We start from the raw sequence: 24,331 nt of genomic DNA, 5'->3' as shown, positions 1-24,331 counted from the left end.
TGTCTGTCTACCTGGATCATTTCCAACAAAAGAGATTTTTGTCTCCCCAGGCCAGAAAACCCAAAGGTTCCAATGGAAATGTTTTCCTTTCTCTCATTTTGGACAACTTCCCCAACATACAGTGATGATGATGATGATAATAATAATGATAATAACAGCGTTTATATAGCACTTATTATGTGCCAGGCACTCTGCTACGTGCTTTACAAATATTATCTCATTTGATCCTCACTTCAGCCACCTGGGAGGTAGGTGCTATTATTTATCCCTATTTTACAATTGAGGAAACTGAGGCTGACAGAGGTTAAGTGACTTACCCAAGATCACAGAGCTAGTATGTGTCTGAGACTAGATTTGAATGGAGGTCTTCCTGACTCCAGACCCAGTGCTCTGTCCACCCCCTGTGGACAGTTCCGAGGAACCATCTCATCCCTACTCACTCTAGCACCCATCACCTGCAACCCCACGTGTCCCCATACTGTGGGTGTCCAGGGGAAGAGTATCAGGAGGGTTTAGCTATTTCCCTGAGGACACCAGCTTGAAAGTCCTGGCCACCCCAAGCCCTCGGGGATAATGCTGATGCTAGCCTCCCTCGGGCTGAAGGAGGGAGGAAGCCTCACATTCCATCATTCTCAAAGTCTGGGAAAAGAAGAGATGATCTGTATCTGGGAATAGGAAAGGTTTCCTGATGGTATGTCGCGGACCCCTTCCAAGGCCGGGCGGGGAGCACCAGTGCCCGCCTCAGTTCTCTGGTTCTGCCGTCCATTCTGCCAGCCACTGCTGGCACCTGGCCCTCTGCTCTGCAGACTCCTTGGCCCTGCCCTTTGGGGTGCTCCCATCCTGGCCGCCCAGGGGCGGAGGCGATGTCTCCCCAGGAGAGAGATCCGCAGCGGCGGCGGCAATCTTCAGGGTATGGATGACGTGCTCCAGAGGTTGGACCTGGTGTTGGGGCTGCCAGTTAGCATCCAGGGTGGGCACGAAGGGGTCGGGGGTGCTCACCTCGATGAGCTCCCCGCACGTGGGGATACGAAGATAGAAGGCATGGAGCATCATGCGGAATGGGCGGATGTCCTTCTTGAAGCTATAGGTGAAGTCGCCCACGATGGGATGCCCGCTGCTGCTGCAGTGTACTCGCAGCTGATGGGTCCGGCCTTTGGGGAAACACAACATCAAGGGGTTAGTCCTCCCACCCTTGGGAGACCCAACCCAAAACCATTCAGGGAAAGCCTCAGCTGCCCTCTCTGATGAAGCTCTGACAGTCCTAGGGTCATAGGACTGGGGAGGGACCTTAGAGAGTATTCAGGCCAGTCCCCTTACTTTACAAAAAAGTAAACTGAGGTCTAGTCAGGGGAAGTGGATTGCCCAAAATCACAAGAACCAGAATTTGAACCCAGGTGATCCAAATTAGTGAAATCAACCTGATTCTGTCATTAGGAAGCCTGCTAAGCTTCAGCCTATATTTACTCTGGGAAGAATGACTTTTTTTTTTTAAACTCTAACTTTCTGTCATAGTGACAACTCTAAGACAGAAGAGCAAAGGCGAGGCAAATGGGGTTAAGTGACTTGCCCAGGGTGACACAGCTAGGGCCATATTTGAACCCAGGTCTTCCTGTCTCTACTTCCAGAGTTCTATCCATCCCTCTGTTTATCTGCCTCTAAATGCAAGATCACATTTCTGTAGCTTTTAACAGCAAAGAATTTTTCTGACAGTAACATTGGGAGGAAGGGAATGAAAGGATCATTGTCTGCATTTACAGATGAGGATACTGGGTCTCAGAGAGGGACCCACACCTGGTAGAACCAGAGTTGGTCCAAGTCCGGGCTTTTCTCAAGGCATCTCACAGCTAAAGTTTCCTGGGTTTTTCTGAGGTTCCTCTCCCTCGATCTCTGGCTAAATGAGATGGGCAGGGGGCAACTGGGTGGCTCAGTGGATTGACAGCCCAGCCTAGAGATGGGAGGTCCTGGATTCAAATGTGACCTCGGACACTTCCTAGCTGGGTGACCCTGGACAAGTCTCTTAACTCCCATTGCCTAGCCCTTACCGTTCTCCTGCCTTGGAACCAATATATAGTATAGATTCTAAGGTAGAAGGTACAAGTTTAAAAAAATTTTTTTTTAGTTTAAAAAATGGAAAAAAGAGATGGGCAGCAGTCATTCTCAGATTAAAAGGATTCTTCACTCTCTTTTCTCTCTCCTATTCTCTCTCACTTCCTTTGCTGGTATCTTCCCATCTCCCTCTACCCCTCATTCTACTCAGAGTTGCAGGCTCTGAAATTTTTTTTAAAACCCTTACCTTCCATTTAAAAATCAATACTATGTATTGGTTCCAAGACAGAAGAGCGGTAGGCAATGGGGGTTAAAGTGACTTGCCCAGGGTCACACAGGGAAGCAGTGTCTGAGGCCACATTTGAATCCAGGACCTCCCATCTCTAAGCCAGGTTCTCAATCCACTGAACCACCTAATTGTTCCCTGCTCCAAGCTTTTTGATCATATAACCCTATTAGCAAAAAAATAAAATAAAATTGAGTACACATCCCCAACATGTCTATTCACAAATGATCTACATGAGCTATTATATTAAATGTATGTTATAAAACTTCTGCCAAAAGGATGAGATAAAGATGAAATGATATGTGATCCTAGAATCAATAGGGAGCCATTGAAATTTATTGATTGGGTAGTAAAATGGTCAGAGGGTGCTTTTAAAAGTATTTCTTTTCAGTTTAGCAGCTGTGTGGGGGAGGGACTGGAGAAGGAAGGTCTTTGAGCCAGGGAGCCCAAGTGGGGAAATTGGAAATAGTCAGGAGAGAGGTAATAAAGGCCTGAACTAGGCTGGTGGCCAAATGCAGAAAAGCGGAGAGGGGCCTAGAAACATTGTTGAGATAAAAAGGCAAAATATGGCAACCGACTAACTTTCTGGGATGAAGAAAGGGAAAGAGTTTACGATGACCTCAAAGCTGTGAGCCTAAGAGGGAAGGTTGGAAGGGGAGAGAGATTTAGAGGAAAGCTAGTCAGCTCCAGGATAGAGGAGGGAAAAGGGGAGGGAGGGAACATGAATCATGGAACCATGGAAAAATACTTTAAGCTAAGTGGCTCAGAGGATTAAGAGCCAGGCCTAAAGATAAGAGGTCTGGGATTCAAATCTGGCTCAGATACTTTCCAGCTGTGTGACCCTGGGGAAGTCACTTGACCCCCCCACCCCCCCACTACCTAGCCCTTACTTCTCTTCTGCCTTAGAACCAATAAATAGTATTGATTCTTAGACTGAAGGTCAGGGTTGTTTTTTTTAATGTAATAACACACCCTCACAGGGGATCAAATGAGATAATGGATGAAAAGCATTTGATAAATCTTAAAAAGTGCTATTCAGAATGTTTCAAAAGTCTTAGTTCGATTTTAAGGTACTGATGCTAAGAAACTTTTGGAATTTTTGCATAAATAATAACAATAATACAATGAGAGTCAAAAAAAGCCCCTTGAATTCTAGCCTCATCACTTTCTGGGCAAAGCATTTACCCATCCTGGGGACCTCATCTACAATACATCTAATCAAGACCAATAAAATGATAAAGAAGGTTAATACTCACATCCTGCGAAAGAGCTAATGGTTTCAGGGAAACAGAATGAGATTTATATTTTAGACATAACCAATAAGGGAATTTGTTTTGCTTGATGGCTTTGTTTTTTTTTTATTTTACTCTTTTTTTCCCCCCAATGGGGGAAGGAGGTAGAAAAGAAAAGAAAATTTTTATATTAAAAAAATTAAATATTAAAATTTTAAATTTTAAAATTTAATAAAAATGAGGTTAGACGACATGATCTGTAAGGGACTTTTAAGTTAAGAATATCGAGTTCTGAAGTTACTCAGAATCACTAAGTCTCAATTTCCCTATCGGTAAAATAGGTATAATTCTTGCTACAGAATGAGAGCTAAATGAGAGCTTTGTGAAAAGCTTTTGTGAAAGTGCTTTAAAAAACCATTCAAGACTTTATATATATTAAACTTTTCTGAATGGGGAGGCTGTTTAATTCACCATCCAGGCTTGGAGTGGCCCAACACACAAAGTTAATTCCTCCAGAAGCAGCTACCTGCCTCACTCTCTTACCACAAAACATCCAGACCCATCCCTTGACTCTGGCCAGGTGAGCTGTGAGGCAGTGGCTCCCTTACCTGTAAGGGGCTGAAGAAGGACTTTGGATACTGGGTCACCATCATACAAACCACGTTCCAGGACCGTCAGTTCCGTCAAGCATGGTTTGGCATTCTCACATCCTGGAGGGGCGATAATGGGAGAAGAGAGATTATTGTGGGATGCCCAAAAGTCAGCCCAGCTACCCTTCCCTTGCAGCAAATCCTGGCTTTTAAAACTGCCCTCTGCAGGAAAACCTTCCTGAATTTGGTCCCCCTGTCCTCCTTTCCCCAGGTCCAGGTAAATCTCCAAATATCCCTTTCCCTTCAGCAGATAAAATGTCTATCTGATGTACCCTTCAACCATGGGTTCCCTGAAGGTTCATTCTTGTTTCAGAAGCACAGAGCTCTTTCCCTAGTGATAGAGTATGGCTTTGAAATGAAATTCATTCATAAAGAATGAAGCCTTTCCTTACTTAGATCCAGGTCCTACCCTCTAGGAGTTTACATTCCAAGGCTATGCAGCAAAAGAGTTAAGACCACACTGAAGTAGCCATGGGAGAAGGGGCTGAGCCCATCCAGGCTCCCTACCTTCTGTCCCTTCAATGCACATCATATGGGTCAAGCCTTCTGTAGTATTCTTTCCAATGGCATGGTTGATGGTCATTCTGCTCTCTTGGACATGGCCTCGAACCTTTGGAATATAAAAAAGAAATTATGCCACTCCGAGAATATTCCAAAGCTCCTAAAATTCTATTTAATGATTCAAGATGCTGAATGAATTTGTCTTTGATCTCTGAGAGAGAGAGCTGACAATTTATTGTCGGGTTATTGCTAACCTGATCAATAAATTGATTTTTCTTAATTGGAATGCAGACTTTCAGAATTTTTTATTGTCACATTAAACATTTATTATATGTCCTTAAGACATCTCTAAACATGAGTTTGCCCATCTGTAAAATAGATATAATATTTATACTACCTAACTTAAACAACTGGTGGGAAGAAACTTTTTAAAACTCTAAAGTGCCATGTGTTATCATCATTATTATATGATTATATTAAGTACTATTATATATTGTATAATTATGTATAATAATTATCAGTTTATATTATATTAATTTATATATCTTATGTAATTAGTATATAATTAATATACTTTATATTATATTAATAATACATTATAGAAAATATTTTGTATCATGTTATATAATATATGATTATGCTACATAATTATTATATAATATCATATATAACTCATTATATTATATAACTATATTATGTAACAATTCATTATTATATAACTAATGATTCCTTATATTATATATAACTATAATGATGCATTATTATATTATATATAATTCATTATTAAGTTATATATAACTATATATACATATATACACACATATATATAAAATAATGATGGGCCCAGATTAAGCTTCACCTCCTCTAAGGGGCCTTCCCTGACCATTCTAGCCCACAGCAGTCTCTTTAAAGTCTTATAACAATTAATTAATGCCACCCAATTCAACACCAGATCACAAACTATCTCTTTGTAGTATGTTCTATTTCAAATCAGATAATACTTGCAAAGTATTGAGTATTGGTTCCAAGGCAAAGGAGTGTTAAGGGCTGCGCAATGGGGGTTAAGTGACTTGCCCAGGGTCACACAGCTAGGAAGTATCTGAGGTTGTACTGGAACCCAGGACTTCCCATTTCAAGGACTAGCTTTCAATCCACTGAGCCAACCAGCTGCCCCCCATTTGAAGGCTTTTGAGCAGAGGAGTAAGGTTATTGGTTTAGGGATTTCACCCTAAACATCCTAAATTCTCTTTCAAAGTCCTGTTAGCCTAGGGGTTGGCTAAAGCTTTTTTTTTTTTTTTAAGGGCATCTCTGCTAGTGAACGGCCATCCAGGGCCTGTAAGCTAAACCAAAGCCACCTTCTATGCCCCCTCTCCCTGACAGACCCTCCCCAACCTCACAAGATGTAGCACCTGAGCTGGGGCTCAGGGCACCTACCAGGGCAAGGTAGGCTTTGGTGACTTGCCGCTCCTTGAAGCACTTGTAGGCCCTGCCAGCTGCTGCCTTGTTCAAAGCCACACAGAGCGCTCCGCTGGTGGAGAAATCCAGCTGGTGACAGAACCTGGGGCAGACACAAGACACATAGACATCACCTTCCTCTAGGTAAAAGAGTGCTGAGCTAGGAAGGGGTTTTGTGGGCCATGGACACTAGGGGGCAGTGTGGTGCAACAGAATCCACAGGCTGGGAGGCAGGAGACCCAGGTCCTCAGCTGTCAACTCTTGTCAGTGATTCCACTCTCCTCCTTTCCCTTCCTTTCCCTTCCTTTTCTTTTCTTTTCTTTTCTTTTCTTTTCTTTTCTTTTCTTTTCTTTTCTTTTCTTTTCTTTTCTTTNATATGATCCTAGAATCAATAGGGAGCCATTGAAATTTATTGATTGGGTAGTAAAATGGTCAGAGGGTGCTTTTAAAAGTATTTCTTTTCAGTTTAGCAGCTGTGTGGGGGAGGGACTGGAGAAGGAAGGTCTTTGAGCCAGGGAGCCCAAGTGGGGAAATTGGAAATAGTCAGGAGAGAGGTAATAAAGGCCTGAACTAGGCTGGTGGCCAAATGCAGAAAAGCGGAGAGGGGCCTAGAAACATTGTTGAGATAAAAGGGCAAAATATGGCAACCGACTAACTTTCTGGGATGAAGAAAGGGAAAGAGTTTACGATGACCTCAAAGCTGTGAGCCTAAGAGGGAAGGTTGGAAGGGGAGAGAGATTTAGAGGAAAGCTAGTCAGCTCCAGGATAGAGGAGGGAAAAGGGGAGGGAGGGAACATGAATCATGGAACCATGGAAAAATACTTTAAAATAAATACATAAATAAAGCAAATTCATCTTTAACACAAGCATGGACAAGTCACACAACCTCTAAGCCTCATATTCCTCATCTGTGAAATGGGGGTAGGGGGGGTGGGGTGGTAGCTAAGTGGCTCAGAGGATTAAGAGCCAGGCCTAAAGATAAGAGGTCTGGGATTCAAATCTGGCTCAGATACTTTCCAGCTGTGTGACCCTGGGGAAGTCACTTGACCCCCCCACCCCCCCACTACCTAGCCCTTACTTCTCTTCTGCCTTAGAACCAATAAATAGTATTGATTCTTAGACTGAAGGTCAGGGTTGTTTTTTTTTAATGTAATAACACACCCTCACAGGGGATCAAATGAGATAATGGATGAAAAGCATTTGATAAATCTTAAAAAGTGCTATTCAGAATGTTTCAAAAGTCTTAGTTCGATTTTAAGGTACTGATGCTAAGAAACTTTTGGAATTTTTGCATAAATAATAACAATAATACAATGAGAGTCAAAAAAAGCCCCTTGAATTCTAGCCTCATCACTTTCTGGGCAAAGCATTTACCCATCCTGGGGACCTCATCTACAATACATCTAATCAAGACCAATAAAATGATAAAGAAGGTTAATACTCACATCCTGTCAAAGAGCTAATGGTTTCAGGGAAACAGAATGAGATTTATATTTTAGACATAACCAATAAGGGAATTTGTTTTGCTTGATGGCTTTGTTTTTTTTTTTTTATTTTACTCTTTTTTTCCCCCCCAATGGGGGAAGGAGGTAGAAAAGAAAAGAAAATTTTTATATTAAAAAAATTAAATATTAAAATTTAAAATTTAAAAATTTAATAAAAATGAGGTTAGACGACATGATCTGTAAGGGACTTTTAAGTTAAGAATATCGAGTTCTGAAGTTACTCAGAATCACTAAGTCTCAATTTCCCTATCGGTAAAATAGGTATAATTCTTGCTACAGAATGAGAGCTAAATGAGAGCTTTGTGAAAAGCTTTTGTGAAAGTGCTTTAAAAAACCATTCAAGACTTTATATATATTAAACTTTTCTGAATGGGGAGGCTGTTTAATTCACCATCCAGGCTTGGAGTGGCCCAACACACAAAGTTAATTCCTCCAGAAGCAGCTACCTGCCTCACTCTCTTACCACAAAACATCTAGACCCATCCCTTGACTCTGGCCAGGTGAGCTGTGAGGCAGTGGCTCCCTTACCTGTGAGGGGCTGGAGAAGGACTTTGGATACTGGGTCACCATCATACAAACCACGTTCCAGGACCGTCAGTTCCGTCAAGCATGGTTTGGCATTCTCACATCCTGGAGGGGCGATAATGGGAGAAGAGAGATTATTGTGGGATGCCCAAAAGTCAGCCCAGCTACCCTTCCCTTGCAGCAAATCCTGGCTTTTAAAACTGCCCTCTGCAGGAAAACCTTCCTGAATTTGGTCCCCCTGTCCTCCTTTCCCCAGGTCCAGGTAAATCTCCAAATATCCCTTTCCCTTCAGCAGATAAAATGTCTATCTGATGTACCCTTCAACCATGGGTTCCCTGAAGGTTCATTCTTGTTTCAGAAGCACAGAGCTCTTTCCCTAGTGATAGAGTATGGCTTTGAAATGAAATTCATTCATAAAGAATGAAGCCTTTCCTTACTTAGATCCAGGTCCTACCCTCTAGGAGTTTACATTCCAAGGCTATGCAGCAAAAGAGTTAAGACCACACTGAAGTAGCCATGGGAGAAGGGGCTGAGCCCATCCAGGCTCCCTACCTTCTGTCCCTTCAATGCACATCATATGGGTCAAGCCTTCTGTAGTATTCTTTCCAATGGCATGGTTGATGGTCATTCTGCTCTCTTGGACATGGCCTCGAACCTTTGGAATATAAAAAAGAAATTATGCCACTCCGAGAATATTCCAAAGCTCCTAAAATTCTATTTAATGATTCAAGATGCTGAATGAATTTGTCTTTGATCTCTGAGAGAGAGAGCTGACAATTTATTGTCGGGTTATTGCTAACCTGATCAATAAATTGATTTTTCTTAATTGGAATGCAGACTTTCAGAATTTTTTATTGTCACATTAAACATTTATTATATGTCCTTAAGACATCTCTAAACATGAGTTTGCCCATCTGTAAAATAGATATAATATTTATACTACCTAACTTAAACAACTGGTGGGAAGAAACTTTTTAAAACTCTAAAGTGCCATGTGTTATCATCATTATTATATGATTATATTAAGTACTATTATATATTGTATAATTATGTATAATAATTATCAGTTTATATTATATTAATTTATATATCTTATGTAATTAGTATATAATTAATATACTTTATATTATATTAATAATACATTATAGAAAATATTTTGTATCATGTTATATAATATATGATTATGCTACATAATTATTATATAATATCATATATAACTCATTATATTATATAACTATATTATGTAACAATTCATTATTATATAACTAATGATTCCTTATATTATATATAACTATAATGATGCATTATTATATTATATATAATTCATTATTAAGTTATATATACACATATATATATAAAATAATGATGGGCCCAGATTAAGCTTCACCTCCTCTAAGGGGACTTCCCTGACCATTCTAGCCCAAAGCAGTCTCTTTAAAGTCTTATAACAATTAATTAATGCCACCCAATTCAACACCAGATCACAAACTATCTCTTTGTAGTATGTTCTATTTCAAATCAGATAATACTTGCAAAGTATTGAGTATTGGTTCCAAGGCAAAGGAGTGTTAAGGGCTGCGCAATGGGGGTTAAGTGACTTGCCCAGGGTCACACAGCTAGGAAGTATCTGAGGTTGTACTGGAACCCAGGACTTCCCATTTCAAGGACTAGCTTTCAATCCACTGAGCCAACCAGCTGCCCCCCATTTGAAGGCTTTTGAGCAGAGGAGTAAGGTTATTGGTTTAGGGATTTCACCCCAAACATCCTAAATTCTCTTTCAAAGTCCTGTTAGCCTAGGGGTTGGCTAAAGCTTTTTTTTTTTTTTTAAGGGCATCTCTGCTAGTGAACGGCCATCCAGGGCCTGTAAGCTAAACCAAAGCCACCTCCTATGCCCCCTCTCCCTGACAGACCCTCCCCAACCTCACAAGATGTAGCACCTGAGCTGGGGGCTCAGGGCACCTACCAGGGCAAGGTAGGCTTTGGTGACTTGCCGCTCCTTGAAGCACTTGTAGGCCCTGCCAGCTGCTGCCTTGTTCAAAGCCACACAGAGCGCTCCGCTGGTGGAGAAATCCAGCTGGTGACAGAACCTGGGGCAGACACAAGACACATAGACATCACCTTCCTCTAGGTAAAAGAGTGCTGAGCTAGGAAGGGGTTTTGTGGGCCATGGACACTAGGGGGCAGTGTGGTGCAACAGAATCCACAGGCTGGGAGGCAGGAGACCCAGGTCCTCAGCTGTCAACTCTTGTCAGTGATTCCACTCTCCTCCTTTCCCTTCCTTTTCCTTTCCTTTTCTTCCTTTCCTTTCCTTTTCTTCCTTTCCTTTCCTTTTTTTTTTTTGAAAAATATGGAACCACAGAAGAGACCTCCAACTTCCTAATGGCCAAATCCCATATTTTAGAAATGAAGAAACTGAAGCCTTACCCAAAGCCACACAGGTTTTAAGCTGTGGAGTGAAATAAACTCAACTCCTCTGACTCCCAATCCAGCGCTTTCTCCATTACATCAGTGTCCTGTGAGCCTAATTACTTCATCTGCAAATACTTGGGCCACCTCTTTCATAGGGTAGTTATTGGAGAGGCTTGGCTGAGATGACATGTGCAAAAGAGATTTGCAAACTATAAAATGATGCATTAAAGTGTGAGTTGTTATGGTTTTTGTTAGGAGAGAAAACTATACATGATAAGTTGGAAGGAAATTTGTAAAGAACTCTCTCTTCATAGATGGAAACTAAGGCCCAGGAAAAAAGGTTGTGACTTGTCCAGGGCCACAGAGCAAATTAGTTTTGTTAATTTGCTGCCAGTTTCCTGATTCCCAATCCAAGGGCCCTGCCTTTATTAGCACCTCCACTCCTGATCTTCAGGGAATCCCAGGCCCCATACCTGAAGCCATAGTAGGTGTCAGGATCAGCCAGCTCTGGGAAGTGATGTTTCAGCTGACTCTGCAGAGTCAAGGTCTCATACCACATCTTGCTATCAATGCGGAGGTCCCAATGTTTGTTGACCACGATGAAGTCTGAGCTCTGGTAGAGAATGGAGAGGTTCTCTATGTGTCCTGGCTCCATGGTAGGTTTGAAGCCTGTCAAACAATAAGATTAGGACCTGGGGACAGCTAGGTGGCACAGAAGTTAAAAGTACCAGGCCTGGAGTTGGGAGGATCTGAGTTCAAATCTGGCTATAGATACTTCCAAGCTATGTGACCCTGGACAAGTCACTTAACTCTGTTTGCCTAGCCAAGGAAGGAAGGAAGGAAGGAAGGAAGGAAGGAAGGAAGGNNNNGGGAGAAAGAAGAGAAAAAGAGAAAGAAAAAGAAAGAAAAAAGGAAGGAAGGATGAAAGAAAGGAAGAAAGGGAGGAAGAAAGGAAGGAAGGAAGAAAGAAAATGCATGAGGCATCAATCCCTTTCAGCTCAAAAGGATATTTTTCTTTACAGGTTTCCCCATAGGATTCTTTAAGATGGCCTGCTCACCCAAGGACACTGATAATAGAACTTCTGTTAAAGTCATCTCACACCCACTTTCTGGGAAGCACATTTATCTTACAAAACAAATACATCTGATTTTCACTGGTATGAAATCTCCTCTCCCAACATGGATCACAACCTTTCTATAAATTAGCAGTACCTAGGTGACTTGTCCATGATCACAGAGGTAGAAGGTATAGGAGGCAGGATTTGAACCCAGGTATTCTTGACTCTACATTCATTTTCTATCCACTGTGCCAAATTTCTTCTCTGTTAAAACAAAGTAATATGTCTTTCTGTGTTCAAATCTGGCCTCAGACACTTACTAGCTATGTGACTCTGGACAAGTCACTTAACTCTGTTTGCCTTATAAAAATAAAAAATGAAAAAAGTGATGATGATGATGATAACAGTTCACTTTTCCATAGTGATGTACAGTCTACAAGGTGCTTTTCCCATATCAAATGAGACAAGTATGACCACCTCCATTGTACACAGAAGGAAAACAGGTTTGGGGAAGATTTATAATTTGCATAGGATCAGAGGGCTAATAAGAGGAAGAAAAAGAATTTGAACCCAGACATTCTGAAAACAAGTCAAAGACTATTTCTAGTATGCCATATGGCAATATCTATAATACATTATAAAGCCAAATTGAAATGACTTTACCTGCAGCCCTGGCATAGGGAACTGAGTGGCCTTCATAGGCCCATTTACATTGTTAAGTGCCTTTCTTTCATTCCTATGAATGATCTCAGCCTCAGAACAGCTCAGTCACATACCGTAGGTATGCCAGTTTGTAGATGGAGAAAATGAGGCCCAGAAAGGTCAAAGAACTTGTTCCCAATCACCCAGGGAGTCAGCAGCAGAAATGACAGCAGAGTCCAAGGGTTGGTCTTGGAGTTCCATGGGTTGTTCAGTAAATCATGCTCTCTCCATGGCTCCTCTCGCTCTGGGGCTGCCGGAAGGAATGAGGAGGCTGGAAGAGATTCCAGGCAATGCCTCTGACTGTGGAAACAGAGGAAGACAGTGCTTGTGTCAGAATTCTCTCAGGAAGAAACTGTATGATAGCTGGGAGCTATTCCATTGGATAACAGATCACTGAATGTTGAGTTAAGGAGGAATCATAGGACCACTGCTTTGCACAGGGCATGGCCATCAACTGCTCTATGGCACCACTCACCCTCTCCTTGACTCCTCCATCAATCATCAAACTTCTGTTAAGCCTTTATAGTGTACCAGCCACTGGGCTCAGCTCTAGGAATATCAAGAAAAAAGCAAAGATATCCTAGTTGTGTGACCCTGGGCAAATCACTCAACCTCAATTGCCTAGTCCTTACTGCTCCTTTGTTTTAGAATTGATACGAAGGCAGAAGGTAAGGATTTTAAAAAATGCAAAGAGAGTCCCTGCCGTCAGGGAGCTTATATTCTAATCCAAGAAACAACATATATCAATTAGAAAATGAAGCTAAATACAGAATAGATGGAATATAACCTTTAAGGGGACAGCACTAGCATTGGTGAGTTAGAGGGGAACCAGGGAGGGAATAGCCCGGAAAGGCTACCTGAAGAAGATGGCACTTAGCTGTCTTTTTTTTTTTTTTAAACTCTTACTGTCTGCCTTAGTTTCCATTCTAAGACAGAAGAATAGCAAGGGGTAGGCAATGGGAATTAAGTGACTTGCCCAGGGTCACACAGCTAGGAAGGATCTAAGGCCAGATTTGATCCCAGGATGTCCCATCTCCAGGCCTGGCTCTCTGTCCACTGAAACACCCAGCTGCCCCTACTTAGCTGAGTCTTAAAGGAAGCTAGAAATTCTACAAGTCAAAGCCTGAGAGGAGAGAGCATTCCAGCCATGGGGAATAGCTGTTTTAAAGGCAGAGAGAGGGGAAGTAAAATGTATAGATATGGAAGAAAGGCACTCAAAAAGCAAATAGCCAGAATGCCTGGATCTCAGAGTATTCAGAAGGGTGTAAAATGTAAGATGATTGGAAAGGTTGGAATGGGCCAAGTTGGATTTTATATAGGCTTCAAAACTCCCTTTTGGGGACATCATTTCTCTAAATGAGCTGCCTCCCTTATTAGAATACAAGTTCCTTATTAAAATACAAGTTTGCTGTATTAGAATACAGAAAAGTAACCAAGTGGATAGAGAGCCAGGACTAGAGTTGGGAGGTTCTGGGTTCAAATCTGGCCTCAGACACTTCCTAACTGTAAGACCCTAGGCAAATCACTTTACCCCAATTGCCTAGCCCTTACCACTTTTTCTGCCTTGGAACCAATACTTGATTCTAAGACAGAGGGTAAGGGTTAAAAAATAAAAAATAAAAGAGCCTCAGGGAGGGAGCCTGGCAGGGCCACTGGCCTGGAAGTCAGAACTGTGTTTTAACCCCCAAATCAGCCATTATATTTCTGGGTGACTGGTTAAATCACATAACCTTGGGTAAGGTGAAAGGTTTACAGCCTTTTATATCTCTTTGACAGGATCAGATTTAGAACTGGAAGTGATCTTAGTGACCACCTAGTCCAACCCCCTTCATTTTACAGATAAAAGAACTGAGGTACATAGCTAGTAAGTGGCAGAGCCAGGATTCAAACCCAGGTCTCAAGTCCCCATAATAAGTTGTCACCCCAAATCATTAAGATCACAAACTTTATGTAACTACAACCTTACCTACTTCTCCTTGCCTCCCTACCTCCATCATCCTTTTTCTCCCTTCCCTCAAATTCTCTTCCCAGAAATTAAAGAAAAAGACATTTGAGGAATGAGAAACAAAGAGTAAGAATGCAAGAACATTAGCTGGGTTTGTGGGCTGCCTGGAGGAAAAGATAAATGGTTCCCCACAATCTTCTTAATGGAATAAATGAAGACCGTAATTGAGGTTGAGGGGGAAATAAGGACCCTAATGGAAGTTGGAAAGAGTTAGAGCTCCTGGGCCAAACCTCTTGGGCTTTCAGGAACCTGGCCAAATGCCTGAGCAATCCAATTCAACTCAAGTCTGTGGAATGAGGCACTTAACTGAGAAAGAGCCCAGTGCTGTGCTAGGAGATGGGAGGGACAGAAAGTTATGTTCTCTGGAGCAACTAGGCAGACAGACAGTGGACAGAGCATAGGGCCAAAGTGGAAAGACCTGGGTTGAAATGTGGCTTCAGACATTTCCTAGCTGTGTGACCCTGGGCAGTCACTTAATCCCAATTGCCTAGCACTTATCACTCTTCTGCCTTGGAACGGATACTTAGTATTAATTCTAAGACAGAAGGTAAGGATTTTTTTGTGTGACTTATTAAAATGTTTAGGATTTTAAAAAATTTTATTTTTATTGTCAAGTAAAATACACTTTTATATTGATCATTGTTGTAAGAACATACTTCTACATAACCAAAATCCCCAAGTAAAACCATAAATATACTGATGTGAAAGATGACTCCAATAGTCCATTCTCTGGAGGTGGACAGCATTCCCTGTCACAAAATCTTTCAGGATTGTCCCAGATCAAAAAGGTAAGATTTAAAAAAAAGAAACAAAAGAAAACAAGTCACCCAAAATTTAAAAAAAAATGTGAAAAGTGCTAGTTCAAATTTTTTTAAATCTTACCTTCTGCCTTAGAATCAATGCTATATATTGGTTCCAAGGCAGAAGAGAGGTAAGGGCTGGGCAATGGGAGTCAAGTGACTTGACCAGAGTTACACAGCTAGGAAGTATCTGAGACCACATTTCAACCCAGGAATTCCCATCTCTAGGCCTGGCTCTCTATCCACTAAATTACCTAGCTGTCCCCTACTAATACAATTTTTAAAACTATAGAACTAAAATTGCTCAAACAAGAAAGTCATAAAGTCCATATAAATGGAGAGCTTAGAGGGAGTAAAAAAATCTTGAGAGAGCTCAAGGTACAGTTAAAAGCTGCTTTTAAAAATGGAAAGGGTGGGGGGGACAGCTGGGTAGCTTAGTGGGTTGAGAGCCAGGCCTAAAGATGGGAGGTCCTGGGTTCGAATGTGGCCTCAGATACTTCCTAGCTGTGTGACCCTGGGCAAGTCACCTAACCTCCATTACCTAGCCCTTACCACTCTTCTGTCTTATTGGTTCTAAGGTGGAAGGTAAGAGTTTAAAAAAATAAAAATGGAAGGGAACAGACTGAATTGTTTGTCATCTCTGGGAGGGAGGAGGGAAGAAGGAAGGGAAGCAACAAGAACCATACAACTTTGAAAAACTTATTTGAAAATTCATTAAAATAAAATAATGAAAGAAAATTATAAAAAAAATGGAAGATATGAAAAGAAAATTGCTAACAATAATGGAAACAATGAATCATTAACAATAGCCAATCTACAGTGGGAAACATATATAGATAGTGCAAATTAACTGGAGGTAGAGTCAGAAAAAAATCACTGAATTGTCCAGAGAAGTTTGGAACATACAAAATTAAATACAATGCAGAACTCTCAGTTAGGTGTGCTAGGAATTATAGAAAAACAGAAAAATCTGAATGAGATATCCCAGGAAATAGTAAAATAAAACTCAAGAATTAACCTCCCAGAGCACCAGCATTCAAACAGATTCCACAAGACTCTGTTACAGAATATGACAAGATCCAAATGCCATATACAAAAATGATCCAGAAAGAAACAGGCCCTGAATTCTGGACTTAGCATTGGGAAGGGGCCACCAGTCTCTCCAATGATCTTCCCAGGGATCCACAGACTTTGTGAGAAAGCTTGAGATTGGGTTCAACCAGAATTCTTTTTCCTAGGAAGTTACCAGGCTAAAAACAAGTTTTAAACTTCTCGGCCTCATTAACACCTTGTCAAGAGAATTTAAGTTACAAATTCACAGAATTCCTCAAGGGACGAACAGATCTCCCCACTATACATTAGGGAATAGTTCTAAAGGTTGGAAGAGATTCACCCAAGGTCACCCAGCTAGTAAATCCTGGATTTGGGACACCGCGAGGAGGCTGTATTTCGAACACATTTCCCCATGCCCAGGGGGTTTAGCAGAACTATAACCGATTCTGACCTTCATCCCCACCAAGGATCATACCAAATCATCCGGGTTCCGTTTGCACCCCCAAGGGTGACGACCTAAATGGCCTGGGGGGGCAGCCCTTGGAAGGCAAAGCCCACGCTCCAGCCAATCTGGCCGCCGGAGCAAAGGGGCGGCCTCTAGCAGCTCGGCGCAAGCAGCCAAGGTCCAACTTCCCCTCCCAAATAAAGATGCATTGGAAATGCAGCCCCCTTCCTCTCCCATCCCCGCAGCTAAACTGTCAAGCAACCCGGAATGGAGGCGGGGACTTGGCGGGGAGAGGCTCCGCCCGCAGCACCTCGGGCTTCCTTTCTCGCACAGTCAAACCCGCACTTCCTAAGCTGCACGCAAGCGCCCCAAAGTCGCACAGGAGCAAGCAGTTTGTCCCAGAGGAATGAAAGGATCCCATCCGCTGGAATCTACCTGAAGACGAACCCTTTCCCGCATTAAACGAGGTCTACCAGATTCTTCCCTCCTTAACCTTTTCTCAGCCCAGGGGGCTGGCACCACTTACCGCCAGCGCCACGGTAGCCTGCAACACAGTACCCTCCTCCAGTAGTAGCCCAGGCTTCTCCACCCCGCCTCCATGGCTAGATGGAGAGCCAACCTGGCCAATGAGGGAGCAGGTAACGCCCCCAGCCGAGCCCGGGACTGTGGTTGGCTAGAGCCGGATGGAACGTTCCCGGAATTCGCCGAGGGCTGGAGTGCGCGCGCATCTTGGTTCCGGGGAAGCGCGGGTTTTTCGGACCAGCTGCTCCGCGTCTGGGCTGCCCAGGGTAGCTGGAGCTACCCTGCGGGGCTCCCGTGGCCCCCGTAGCTTCTCTTTGGAGCCGCGATGGAGGACTACGAGCAGGAGCTCTACGGAGTCGAAGATGATGAGTTTGAAGACCAGTTTTCAGCGGAGCTGGAAGTCCTGGCGGAGCTGGAAGGTGGGTGAGCGCGCGCGCCTCTTGGGGCAGCGGCCGGGGTCGGGCTGGTCAGGGGACACCCTCTCCCACCCCAAGGACCTACAGTAGGAAATGCAGGCCTGGGTGCCCTGCTGGGTGAGGTGAGCACAGGCTTTTTTAACTATGCTACGGTTCTTGGCGCTACGGTACTGGCTTCTTGTCACCAGCTCCTTGCCCTGAGGAGCAGTGAGCATCCCTTGCAATATGTAGCGGTTACCCTGGTGGGCTTGGAATAGGGAAGGCCTGAGTTCTAATTCTCCCCTATACGCTTCCTAGCTGTGTGTTCCTGGACAAGCTACTTGACTTCTGTCAGGCTCAATTTCCTTCTGTAAAATGGAGATATTAAGAGTACAGCCAAGTAGCACAGTGGATAGAGCACCAGGCCTGAGGTTTGGGAGATTTGGGTTCAAATTCGTAGTCAGACACTTCCTAGGTGTGACCCAGGGCAAGTCACTTTACCCCCATTGCCTTACCTTTATTTACCATTCTTCTGCCTTGGATCCCATACATAGTATTGACTCCAAGAGGGAAGGTTTTAAATAGGGTTTAAAATAAAATTAAAATTAAAAAGGTTGCTATGAAGGGAACAGCCAGGTAACACAGTAGATAGAGCACCAAGCCTGGAGTTTGGGAAATTGGGGTTCAAATGTGGCCTCAAACACTTCCTAGCTGTGTGACTCTGGGCAAGTCACTTAACCTCCATTTGCCTAACCCTTGACCTTATGTCTGGAAGTTGTTACAAAGACAAAAAGTAAGAGCTAAAAAAAGTGGTGAGGCTCCTTACAAACTATAAATCTAGTATTATTGGCTACTTTATTATTATTTATTATTATTAGACCTACTATCCAGGCAGTGTGGCATAGTAGAGCATTGGCCCTGGAGTCAAGAAGCTTCAGATCCTAATGTTGGGACCCAGGACAAATTACCTCTCTCAGTCTCAACTTCTTCCTCTGCTCTGCAAAATGGGGATGTAAAATGGTGAATTGTTATTTCCTGTCGGGACCCTGACCCCAGCAGTTTGTCCAACTGTCTGTTAGATGTATAGAAAGCACAGACACCAAGGAGAAGGACTTAAGCTCCTGGGACAAAAGTTCCTTTCACCTTCTGGGGTCCTTTCCCATTTTTTTTTCTGAGTGTAAGGCAATACAAGTAACTGTGGCCTAGAAGTTGGAGACCCTAGGTTTGAGTTTGTTGTGGGAGAAACACACCCAAGTTTGTAGCAGGGTTTCTTCCCAGGAATGGGAGACTCAAACTCCGTTCAATCCAGAAGTAAAAAAAGAACTTTATTTGATGAAGAAGTGGTTTATGGTGGTATACTAGGTTATTAGCTGCCGGAATAGTGTGGGGGCTAATCAGGTAGCCTTAGGGCTGATAGATAAGCCCAGGAGCTAGTAGAGTATTCTCTCTGGAGCTGATGGAATAGTAGGTCTCCAGGTGTGGAGTAGCAACTCCAAGTGTGGAATTGTAGCTCTAGCTGTAGTGTGGCAGCTTCCTCTGTAGAGTAGTAGCTTCTGTACTCTGTGGATCAGGGTTGGCATATTTTTTTAGGGTTTGGGGGCTAATCATTTCCCATTCCCATTCACCCCTGCGAAAACCCTGGAATGAGCAAGGCCAAATTAAGGTGGAGATGTGTTTTGGGGTTTGATATGTATGTCATAGAGAATAAGGACCATGCATGGGTTTGAGGGATTCTTCTGAAATGTGAGAGTCCTCAGTGCACAGGTCCCTTGTTCCCCCATTGTCTACCATGTCATCATTTGTCAATGTAGGAGAGGTCTCGCTGCCCTTCTGGAATGAGAACATGGAAGGAGATAGGGGAATGCAGTACATTGGAGGGCCTCTATAGGTAATTAATTATATCTCACAGTTTTAAGAACATAAAACAGATTAGGCACAAAGCTGATGCCAGGTATAGTATATTACAAATCTAGTATACAGAATGGGTAACTGATCAATCCCACAATATATTCACAATAATGCTGAAACTACAGGTTTTACAGTTGACGTTTAAGATTTCAGAGTATGAGGGACCTGTTCCTAATACTACTCCTCATTGCTTGCCATTAGCCCCTATCTGGTTTGTACTACCTTCATGTAACTCAACCTCAGTTTCCTCATCTGTCAAATAGCAATGACAAATGTTTGTATTACCTCCCTCACAGGGTATTATGTGAGGAAAGCACTTTAGAAACTGAAAAACCCTAGAGAAAAGTGAGCTGGGATTATACCTGGGTTCTATTTCCAGTTTTTCTGCTAAGTTTGCTGTGAACTCAAGCAAAGAACATCCCTTCTCTGGGATCCATTTTCTTCATCTGAAAAATAATTGATGATAATTTTTGCACTATATCTTACAGGGTTTCTTTTCTTTTCTTTTTTTTTTAAACCCTTACCTTCCGTCTTGGAGTCAATACTTTGTCTTACAGGGTTTCTGATATACTTTATAGGATCTTAGGAACCATTGAGTCCAGTCTTACCATTTTACAAATGAGGTAACTCAGATATAAAGATGAAGTGACTTGCCTAGGGTCACACAAAAACACTGTAAACTAAATCATAAAATACTCTAGAAACAGAAACTGCTATTATTACTGTAAATGTTATAGTGGTTAATATAGAAACCTCCATCAGAGAATTACAGATTTATGCTGTCTAGTCCTATCTCCTCTTTTATTGAAGGGAGAAAAGCTTGTAGAGCTAATGATTTTACTAGTAATAATAATAATGCTAGTTAACATTTATATAGCACTAACCATATGCCAGGCACTGTGCTGAGCACTTTGCAAATATTATCTTTTTTGATCCTCAGAATTTATCTCCTCATTAGATTATGAGCTCCTTGAAGGCAAGGAATATTTATTTTTTTCTTAAAGCTTTTAATAAATGTTTATTGTCGTAATAATCCTGTAAGGTAGGTGCTATTATGATTCCCATTTTGTAGCTGAGAAAACTGAGGCAGACAGATTAAATGACTTGCCCAAGGTTCCATAGTAGTAAATGTCTGAAGACTCATTTGAACTTGGGTCTTCTTAATTCTAAAAGCTGATTTACCTAGCTACTTTGTTTTTTCTTCTTAAAAAAAAACCCCAAACCTTACTTTCTGGCTTTGGACAATACTAAGTTTCAGTACCTAGGCAGAAGAACAGTAAGGGCTAGGCGATGGGGGTTAAGTGACTTGACCAGAGGTCAGATTTGAACCAAAGATCTGTTGTCTTCAGACCTAGCTCTCTATCCACTGAGCTACCTAGCTGCCCTCATCTACTTTTACTGATGAGAAAAATGAGGCTCATACAGGTTAAATAATCACAGAAGTAGTGAAAGTCAGAGGCAAGATTTGAATCCAGATCTTTGAGTCCAAAGCCACTGTATGATGACTATTACTATGCTATGGGTTTTGTGTGCCTAGAAATGCTTCCTTCACTTCTAGCATGTGACAATATGGGTTGTTCCTCCAGGAGATTCCTCTCTTCCAGCATCCAGAGCCTTACAACCCCAGAAGAAGAAGCCAACATTTGAAGAAGCCATCACTTCCGGGGATGTTGTTCCCTTCTCCACCAGCATCTACCAGCACCCACAGAATGGCGTCTCCCCCCACGAAAGCTCCGTGGAAGCTGGGGGCCAAAGCTCAAAGAAGCGGGGCTTCATTGTTGACCTCAAGAGAGAAGAGAAGGACAAAGACTCCGAGTTTTTAATTTCAGAGGACCTTCCACTCAGTAAGTTATCCAAATCACCCTGCTGGGAGAGAAGGGATCAGAGCCTGTTAAGCATAGTGGCAGGATCACCACACTTAAGGACATATCAGAGACCTTGAAGCCTATAAGAACCAATAACAGACCATTTATGGCCTGGGCAGATGGGGGAGGTCTGAATCCAAAAATTTCAGAAAAAAAATTGCAAAAAAAAGTTTCTACATATAATTTAAGAAAAAAGAAAAGTAAAAAAATCTATAAGAAATCATAGAGGAGAGGCAGCTAGGTGACTCAAGTGAATAGAGAGCTAGGCCTGGAGATGGGAGGTCCTGGGTTCAAATCTGGACTCAGACACTTCCCAGCTATGTGACCCTAGGCAAGTTACTTAACCCCTATTGCCTAGCCTTTAATGATCTTCTGCCTCAGAACTGATACTCTAGGCCTGGCTTTTCAATCCATTGAGCTACTTAGTTGCCCCCAAGGTAGGAGTTTTTTTTTTTTTTTACCCTAATCTTCCTTCTTAGAATCAATACTGTTTATTGGTTTCAAGGCAGAAGAGCAGTAAAGGGCTGGGCTAAGGGGGTTAAGTGAACTACCTGTTATTGTTATCTATGTTCTATTGTATTTTTATTTATTTTACTAAATATCATCCAATTACATCCTTTAAAAACCTTTACCTTCCATCTTAGAATCAATACTGTGTATTGTTTCCAGGGCAGAAGAACAGTAAGGCCTAGACAATGGAGGTTAATTGACTTACCCAGGGTTCCATAGCTGGGAAGTATCTGAGGCCACATTTGAACCCAGAACCTCCTAGTCTCTAGACCTAACTCTCAATCCACTGAGCCACTTAGCTATCCCCAAGGTAAGGTTTTTTCAAAAAGAAAGAAAGTAAAAGAAAACCATATGTTATCAATTCCTATATTCTGTTGTTGTTTTATTTTGTTAATTATTTCCCAATTACATTTTAGCCTAGTTCTAGTTGCAGTCAGGAGTATTAAACTTCAGAAACTTGGTTTCAGCTTTGGAAAGAGTTTCCAAAAAGCTTTAAGACCCTTCTCAGGCAACAGAGATGAGGTAGCTTATTTTAAAGGAGCTAAGGATATTTAGGGGTGATATCCCCAAGCTTTAGAGGACCACATTTCCAATGAATGTGCTTAGGAAGCACTAGAATGCACCAAGGCATCACAGGAAAAGGGGAAGTAGGGGGCAGCTCTAGAGAAATGAAGGGACCTGGTCTCCTAGCACATCCCTTCTGCCCGGTGTCCCAACAGCTCCTAAGCTCAAGAAGCAGAAGCTGGAGGCAGTCAAGAAGTTAACTTACGGACTAGAGGAAGAACCCATCTCTCCTAACTCCCCTCCCAGGGATATCACCCCACCACTCTCTCCTGAGGACTTTCGAGAGTCCTGGAACAACAGGTAGGTGTGAATACAGCAAGGAAGCCTCGGGCGGAATCAGAACACGGTTCCTAAGCAGAAATCAAGACACAGTTACTAAGCAGGAATCAGGATACACAGTTACTAAGTGCCTTATATGGGCCAGCTCGGTCCTAGCCTAGCTTTTTCCAAGACACAACATTGGGAAGTTGGTGTGGTGAAAATTTATTAGCAGAAACACCAATAAGGGAAAAAAGGTCAAAATTAGTTATAAACATCAATAAAAAGTCTCCAAGCTAATAATAAATAGGTTGAGAGATGGCCTGTCTCACAACAAGCCGGACTCTGGCTAATGCTAAGACCAAAGACCCTGAGCCTCAGGAGATAGCCTTTTTGATATGTAAAAATCTGATGACATATTGTCATAAAAGACAGAATGAATATAAAATTTTTTCACATGGACAGATCATGCAAATGCTGAATAAGCTGGAAAGTGCAAAAAATAATTTCTGTGGATGGTAACTTCATATTTATTATTATTACTGACCTTTCTAAAACCTTTTCAGTAAAGGGTTGGGATCTAATTTTTTTTTTCTGCTGACAAGTAGGAGTCGGCATTTAGAAGGATGGCATCTATGGGTGGCATTTGTACCTGAGATGACATTTGTACCCGAGAGCATCCTTCTACCTCCTGTGTTATGATTTTGCATCAGCGTATGGTGGACTTGGTTGCCACTTTTGGGTTACAGGATTAAGGTCAAAATGCTTGTCAGCAAGATTTGATACCACCGTTAAACTATATTTTTCTTAGCTAGTGTTTATAATTCATGTGAAACAAATTATATTATTTGTGTTATAATCCCGAAGGCTAATACTATTATAATCATAAAAGGGGGTAGGGGATTTCACATTCGCGTTGGTGATCACTGTGGGCCTAGGCAGTGAGAGGCATCATTGCCCCTGGACCCTCATCAATATTTGTGTTTGTTCTTTGTGGATACTGAAGAGACTTAGACAAGCTAATGGAGCAAGAGTCCCTGGACATCAGTGATGTGGGTTTCCTGGAGAGGACACCGCCTACTACCAAGGACAAGAAGCTAGTTCTGAAGCGACCCCCAGTCCTGGAGGAATATGTCAATGTGACATCCACAGATGGCACCAGGGTCTTCATGGTGTTAAAAGATGACCCGTTGGGAGTAGGAGTGGAGGTAGGAATGAGTGGAGTTGGCTGAATCTTTGGAGTTCTGGTTAGACCCCACATTATACAAGCCCTGCCTTCAAGCAACTAGGGGAGAAAGAAATAATTAATGGCAATGCAAAAGGAATGGGATAAGTGCAAAAGCATAATCTAAACAGTGAACAAAATGCTGAAATTTCAAGATTCAGGTAATGCTCATTATAGCTGAATTTATGTAATGATTTAAGACTTGCAAATTATTTTACATAGAGTATCTCCTCTAGGCTTCACAACAGTCTTATTCAGTGGGCTGCAGATATCCTTATTTTTCAGAGAAGGAAACTGGGCCGTTGAGAGGTAAAGTGATTTGTCTGTGGTATAACAGCTTTAAGGTTAAAATTAATATCCAATAACTCCAAGTATTATATTTTGTAAGATTTACTAACAATCACTTGAAGTA

The 24,331-nt window shown here is 42.1% G+C and overlaps 2 protein-coding genes across 2 annotated transcripts in view; one reads left to right on the top strand and one right to left on the bottom strand.

Annotated features, from left to right (window-relative positions):
• Nucleotides 1–741: 741 nt before the first annotated feature.
• Nucleotides 742–12,605, bottom strand: RPUSD1 (RNA pseudouridine synthase domain containing 1). The gene is made up of 6 exons (XM_044657118.1): nt 12,444–12,605; nt 11,083–11,278; nt 10,164–10,287; nt 8,753–8,855; nt 8,204–8,305; nt 742–1,151 (listed from the first exon to the last, which is right to left on the bottom strand). The coding sequence occupies exons 2-6, from the start codon at nt 11,262–11,264 to the stop codon at nt 742–744; spliced, it is 921 nt and encodes a 306-aa protein (XP_044513053.1). The 5' UTR covers nt 11,265–11,278; nt 12,444–12,605.
• A 4,914-nt stretch (nt 12,606–17,519) lies between these two features.
• CHTF18 (chromosome transmission fidelity factor 18) overlaps nt 17,520–24,331 on the top strand; it is a 61,295-nt gene continuing 54,483 nt past the window's right edge. Inside the window, exons 1-4 of the mRNA XM_044657116.1 lie at nt 17,520–17,613; nt 21,084–21,341; nt 22,592–22,736; nt 23,701–23,902. Of these exons, the coding sequence (XP_044513051.1) occupies nt 17,520–17,613; nt 21,084–21,341; nt 22,592–22,736; nt 23,701–23,902 (699 nt within the window). The remainder of the gene's footprint in view (nt 17,614–21,083; nt 21,342–22,591; nt 22,737–23,700; nt 23,903–24,331) is intronic.

The sequence above is a fragment of the Gracilinanus agilis genome, chromosome 1 (assembly GCF_016433145.1).
Source record: "Gracilinanus agilis isolate LMUSP501 chromosome 1, AgileGrace, whole genome shotgun sequence".
NCBI classification, from domain to species: Eukaryota; Metazoa; Chordata; class Mammalia; order Didelphimorphia; family Didelphidae; genus Gracilinanus; species Gracilinanus agilis.
The sequence above is the reverse complement of the archived record's forward strand: the minus strand, read 5'-3'. Positions and strand labels throughout refer to the sequence as shown.

Excerpts from the sequence above, each read along its gene's own strand:
- RPUSD1 (XM_044657118.1), bottom strand. The coding sequence starts at position 11,264 with ATGGAGCCAGGACACATAGAGAACCTCTCCATTCTCTACCAGAGCTCA. Across the intron at positions 10,288-11,082 it reads GACACCTACTATGGCTTCAG|GTTCTGTCACCAGCTGGATT; the intron begins GTATGGGGCCTG and ends TGTCTGCCCCAG. Across the intron at positions 1,152-8,203 it reads CCTTCTCCAGCCCCTCACAG|GCCGGACCCATCAGCTGCGA; the intron begins GTAAGGGAGCCA and ends GTTTCCCCAAAG.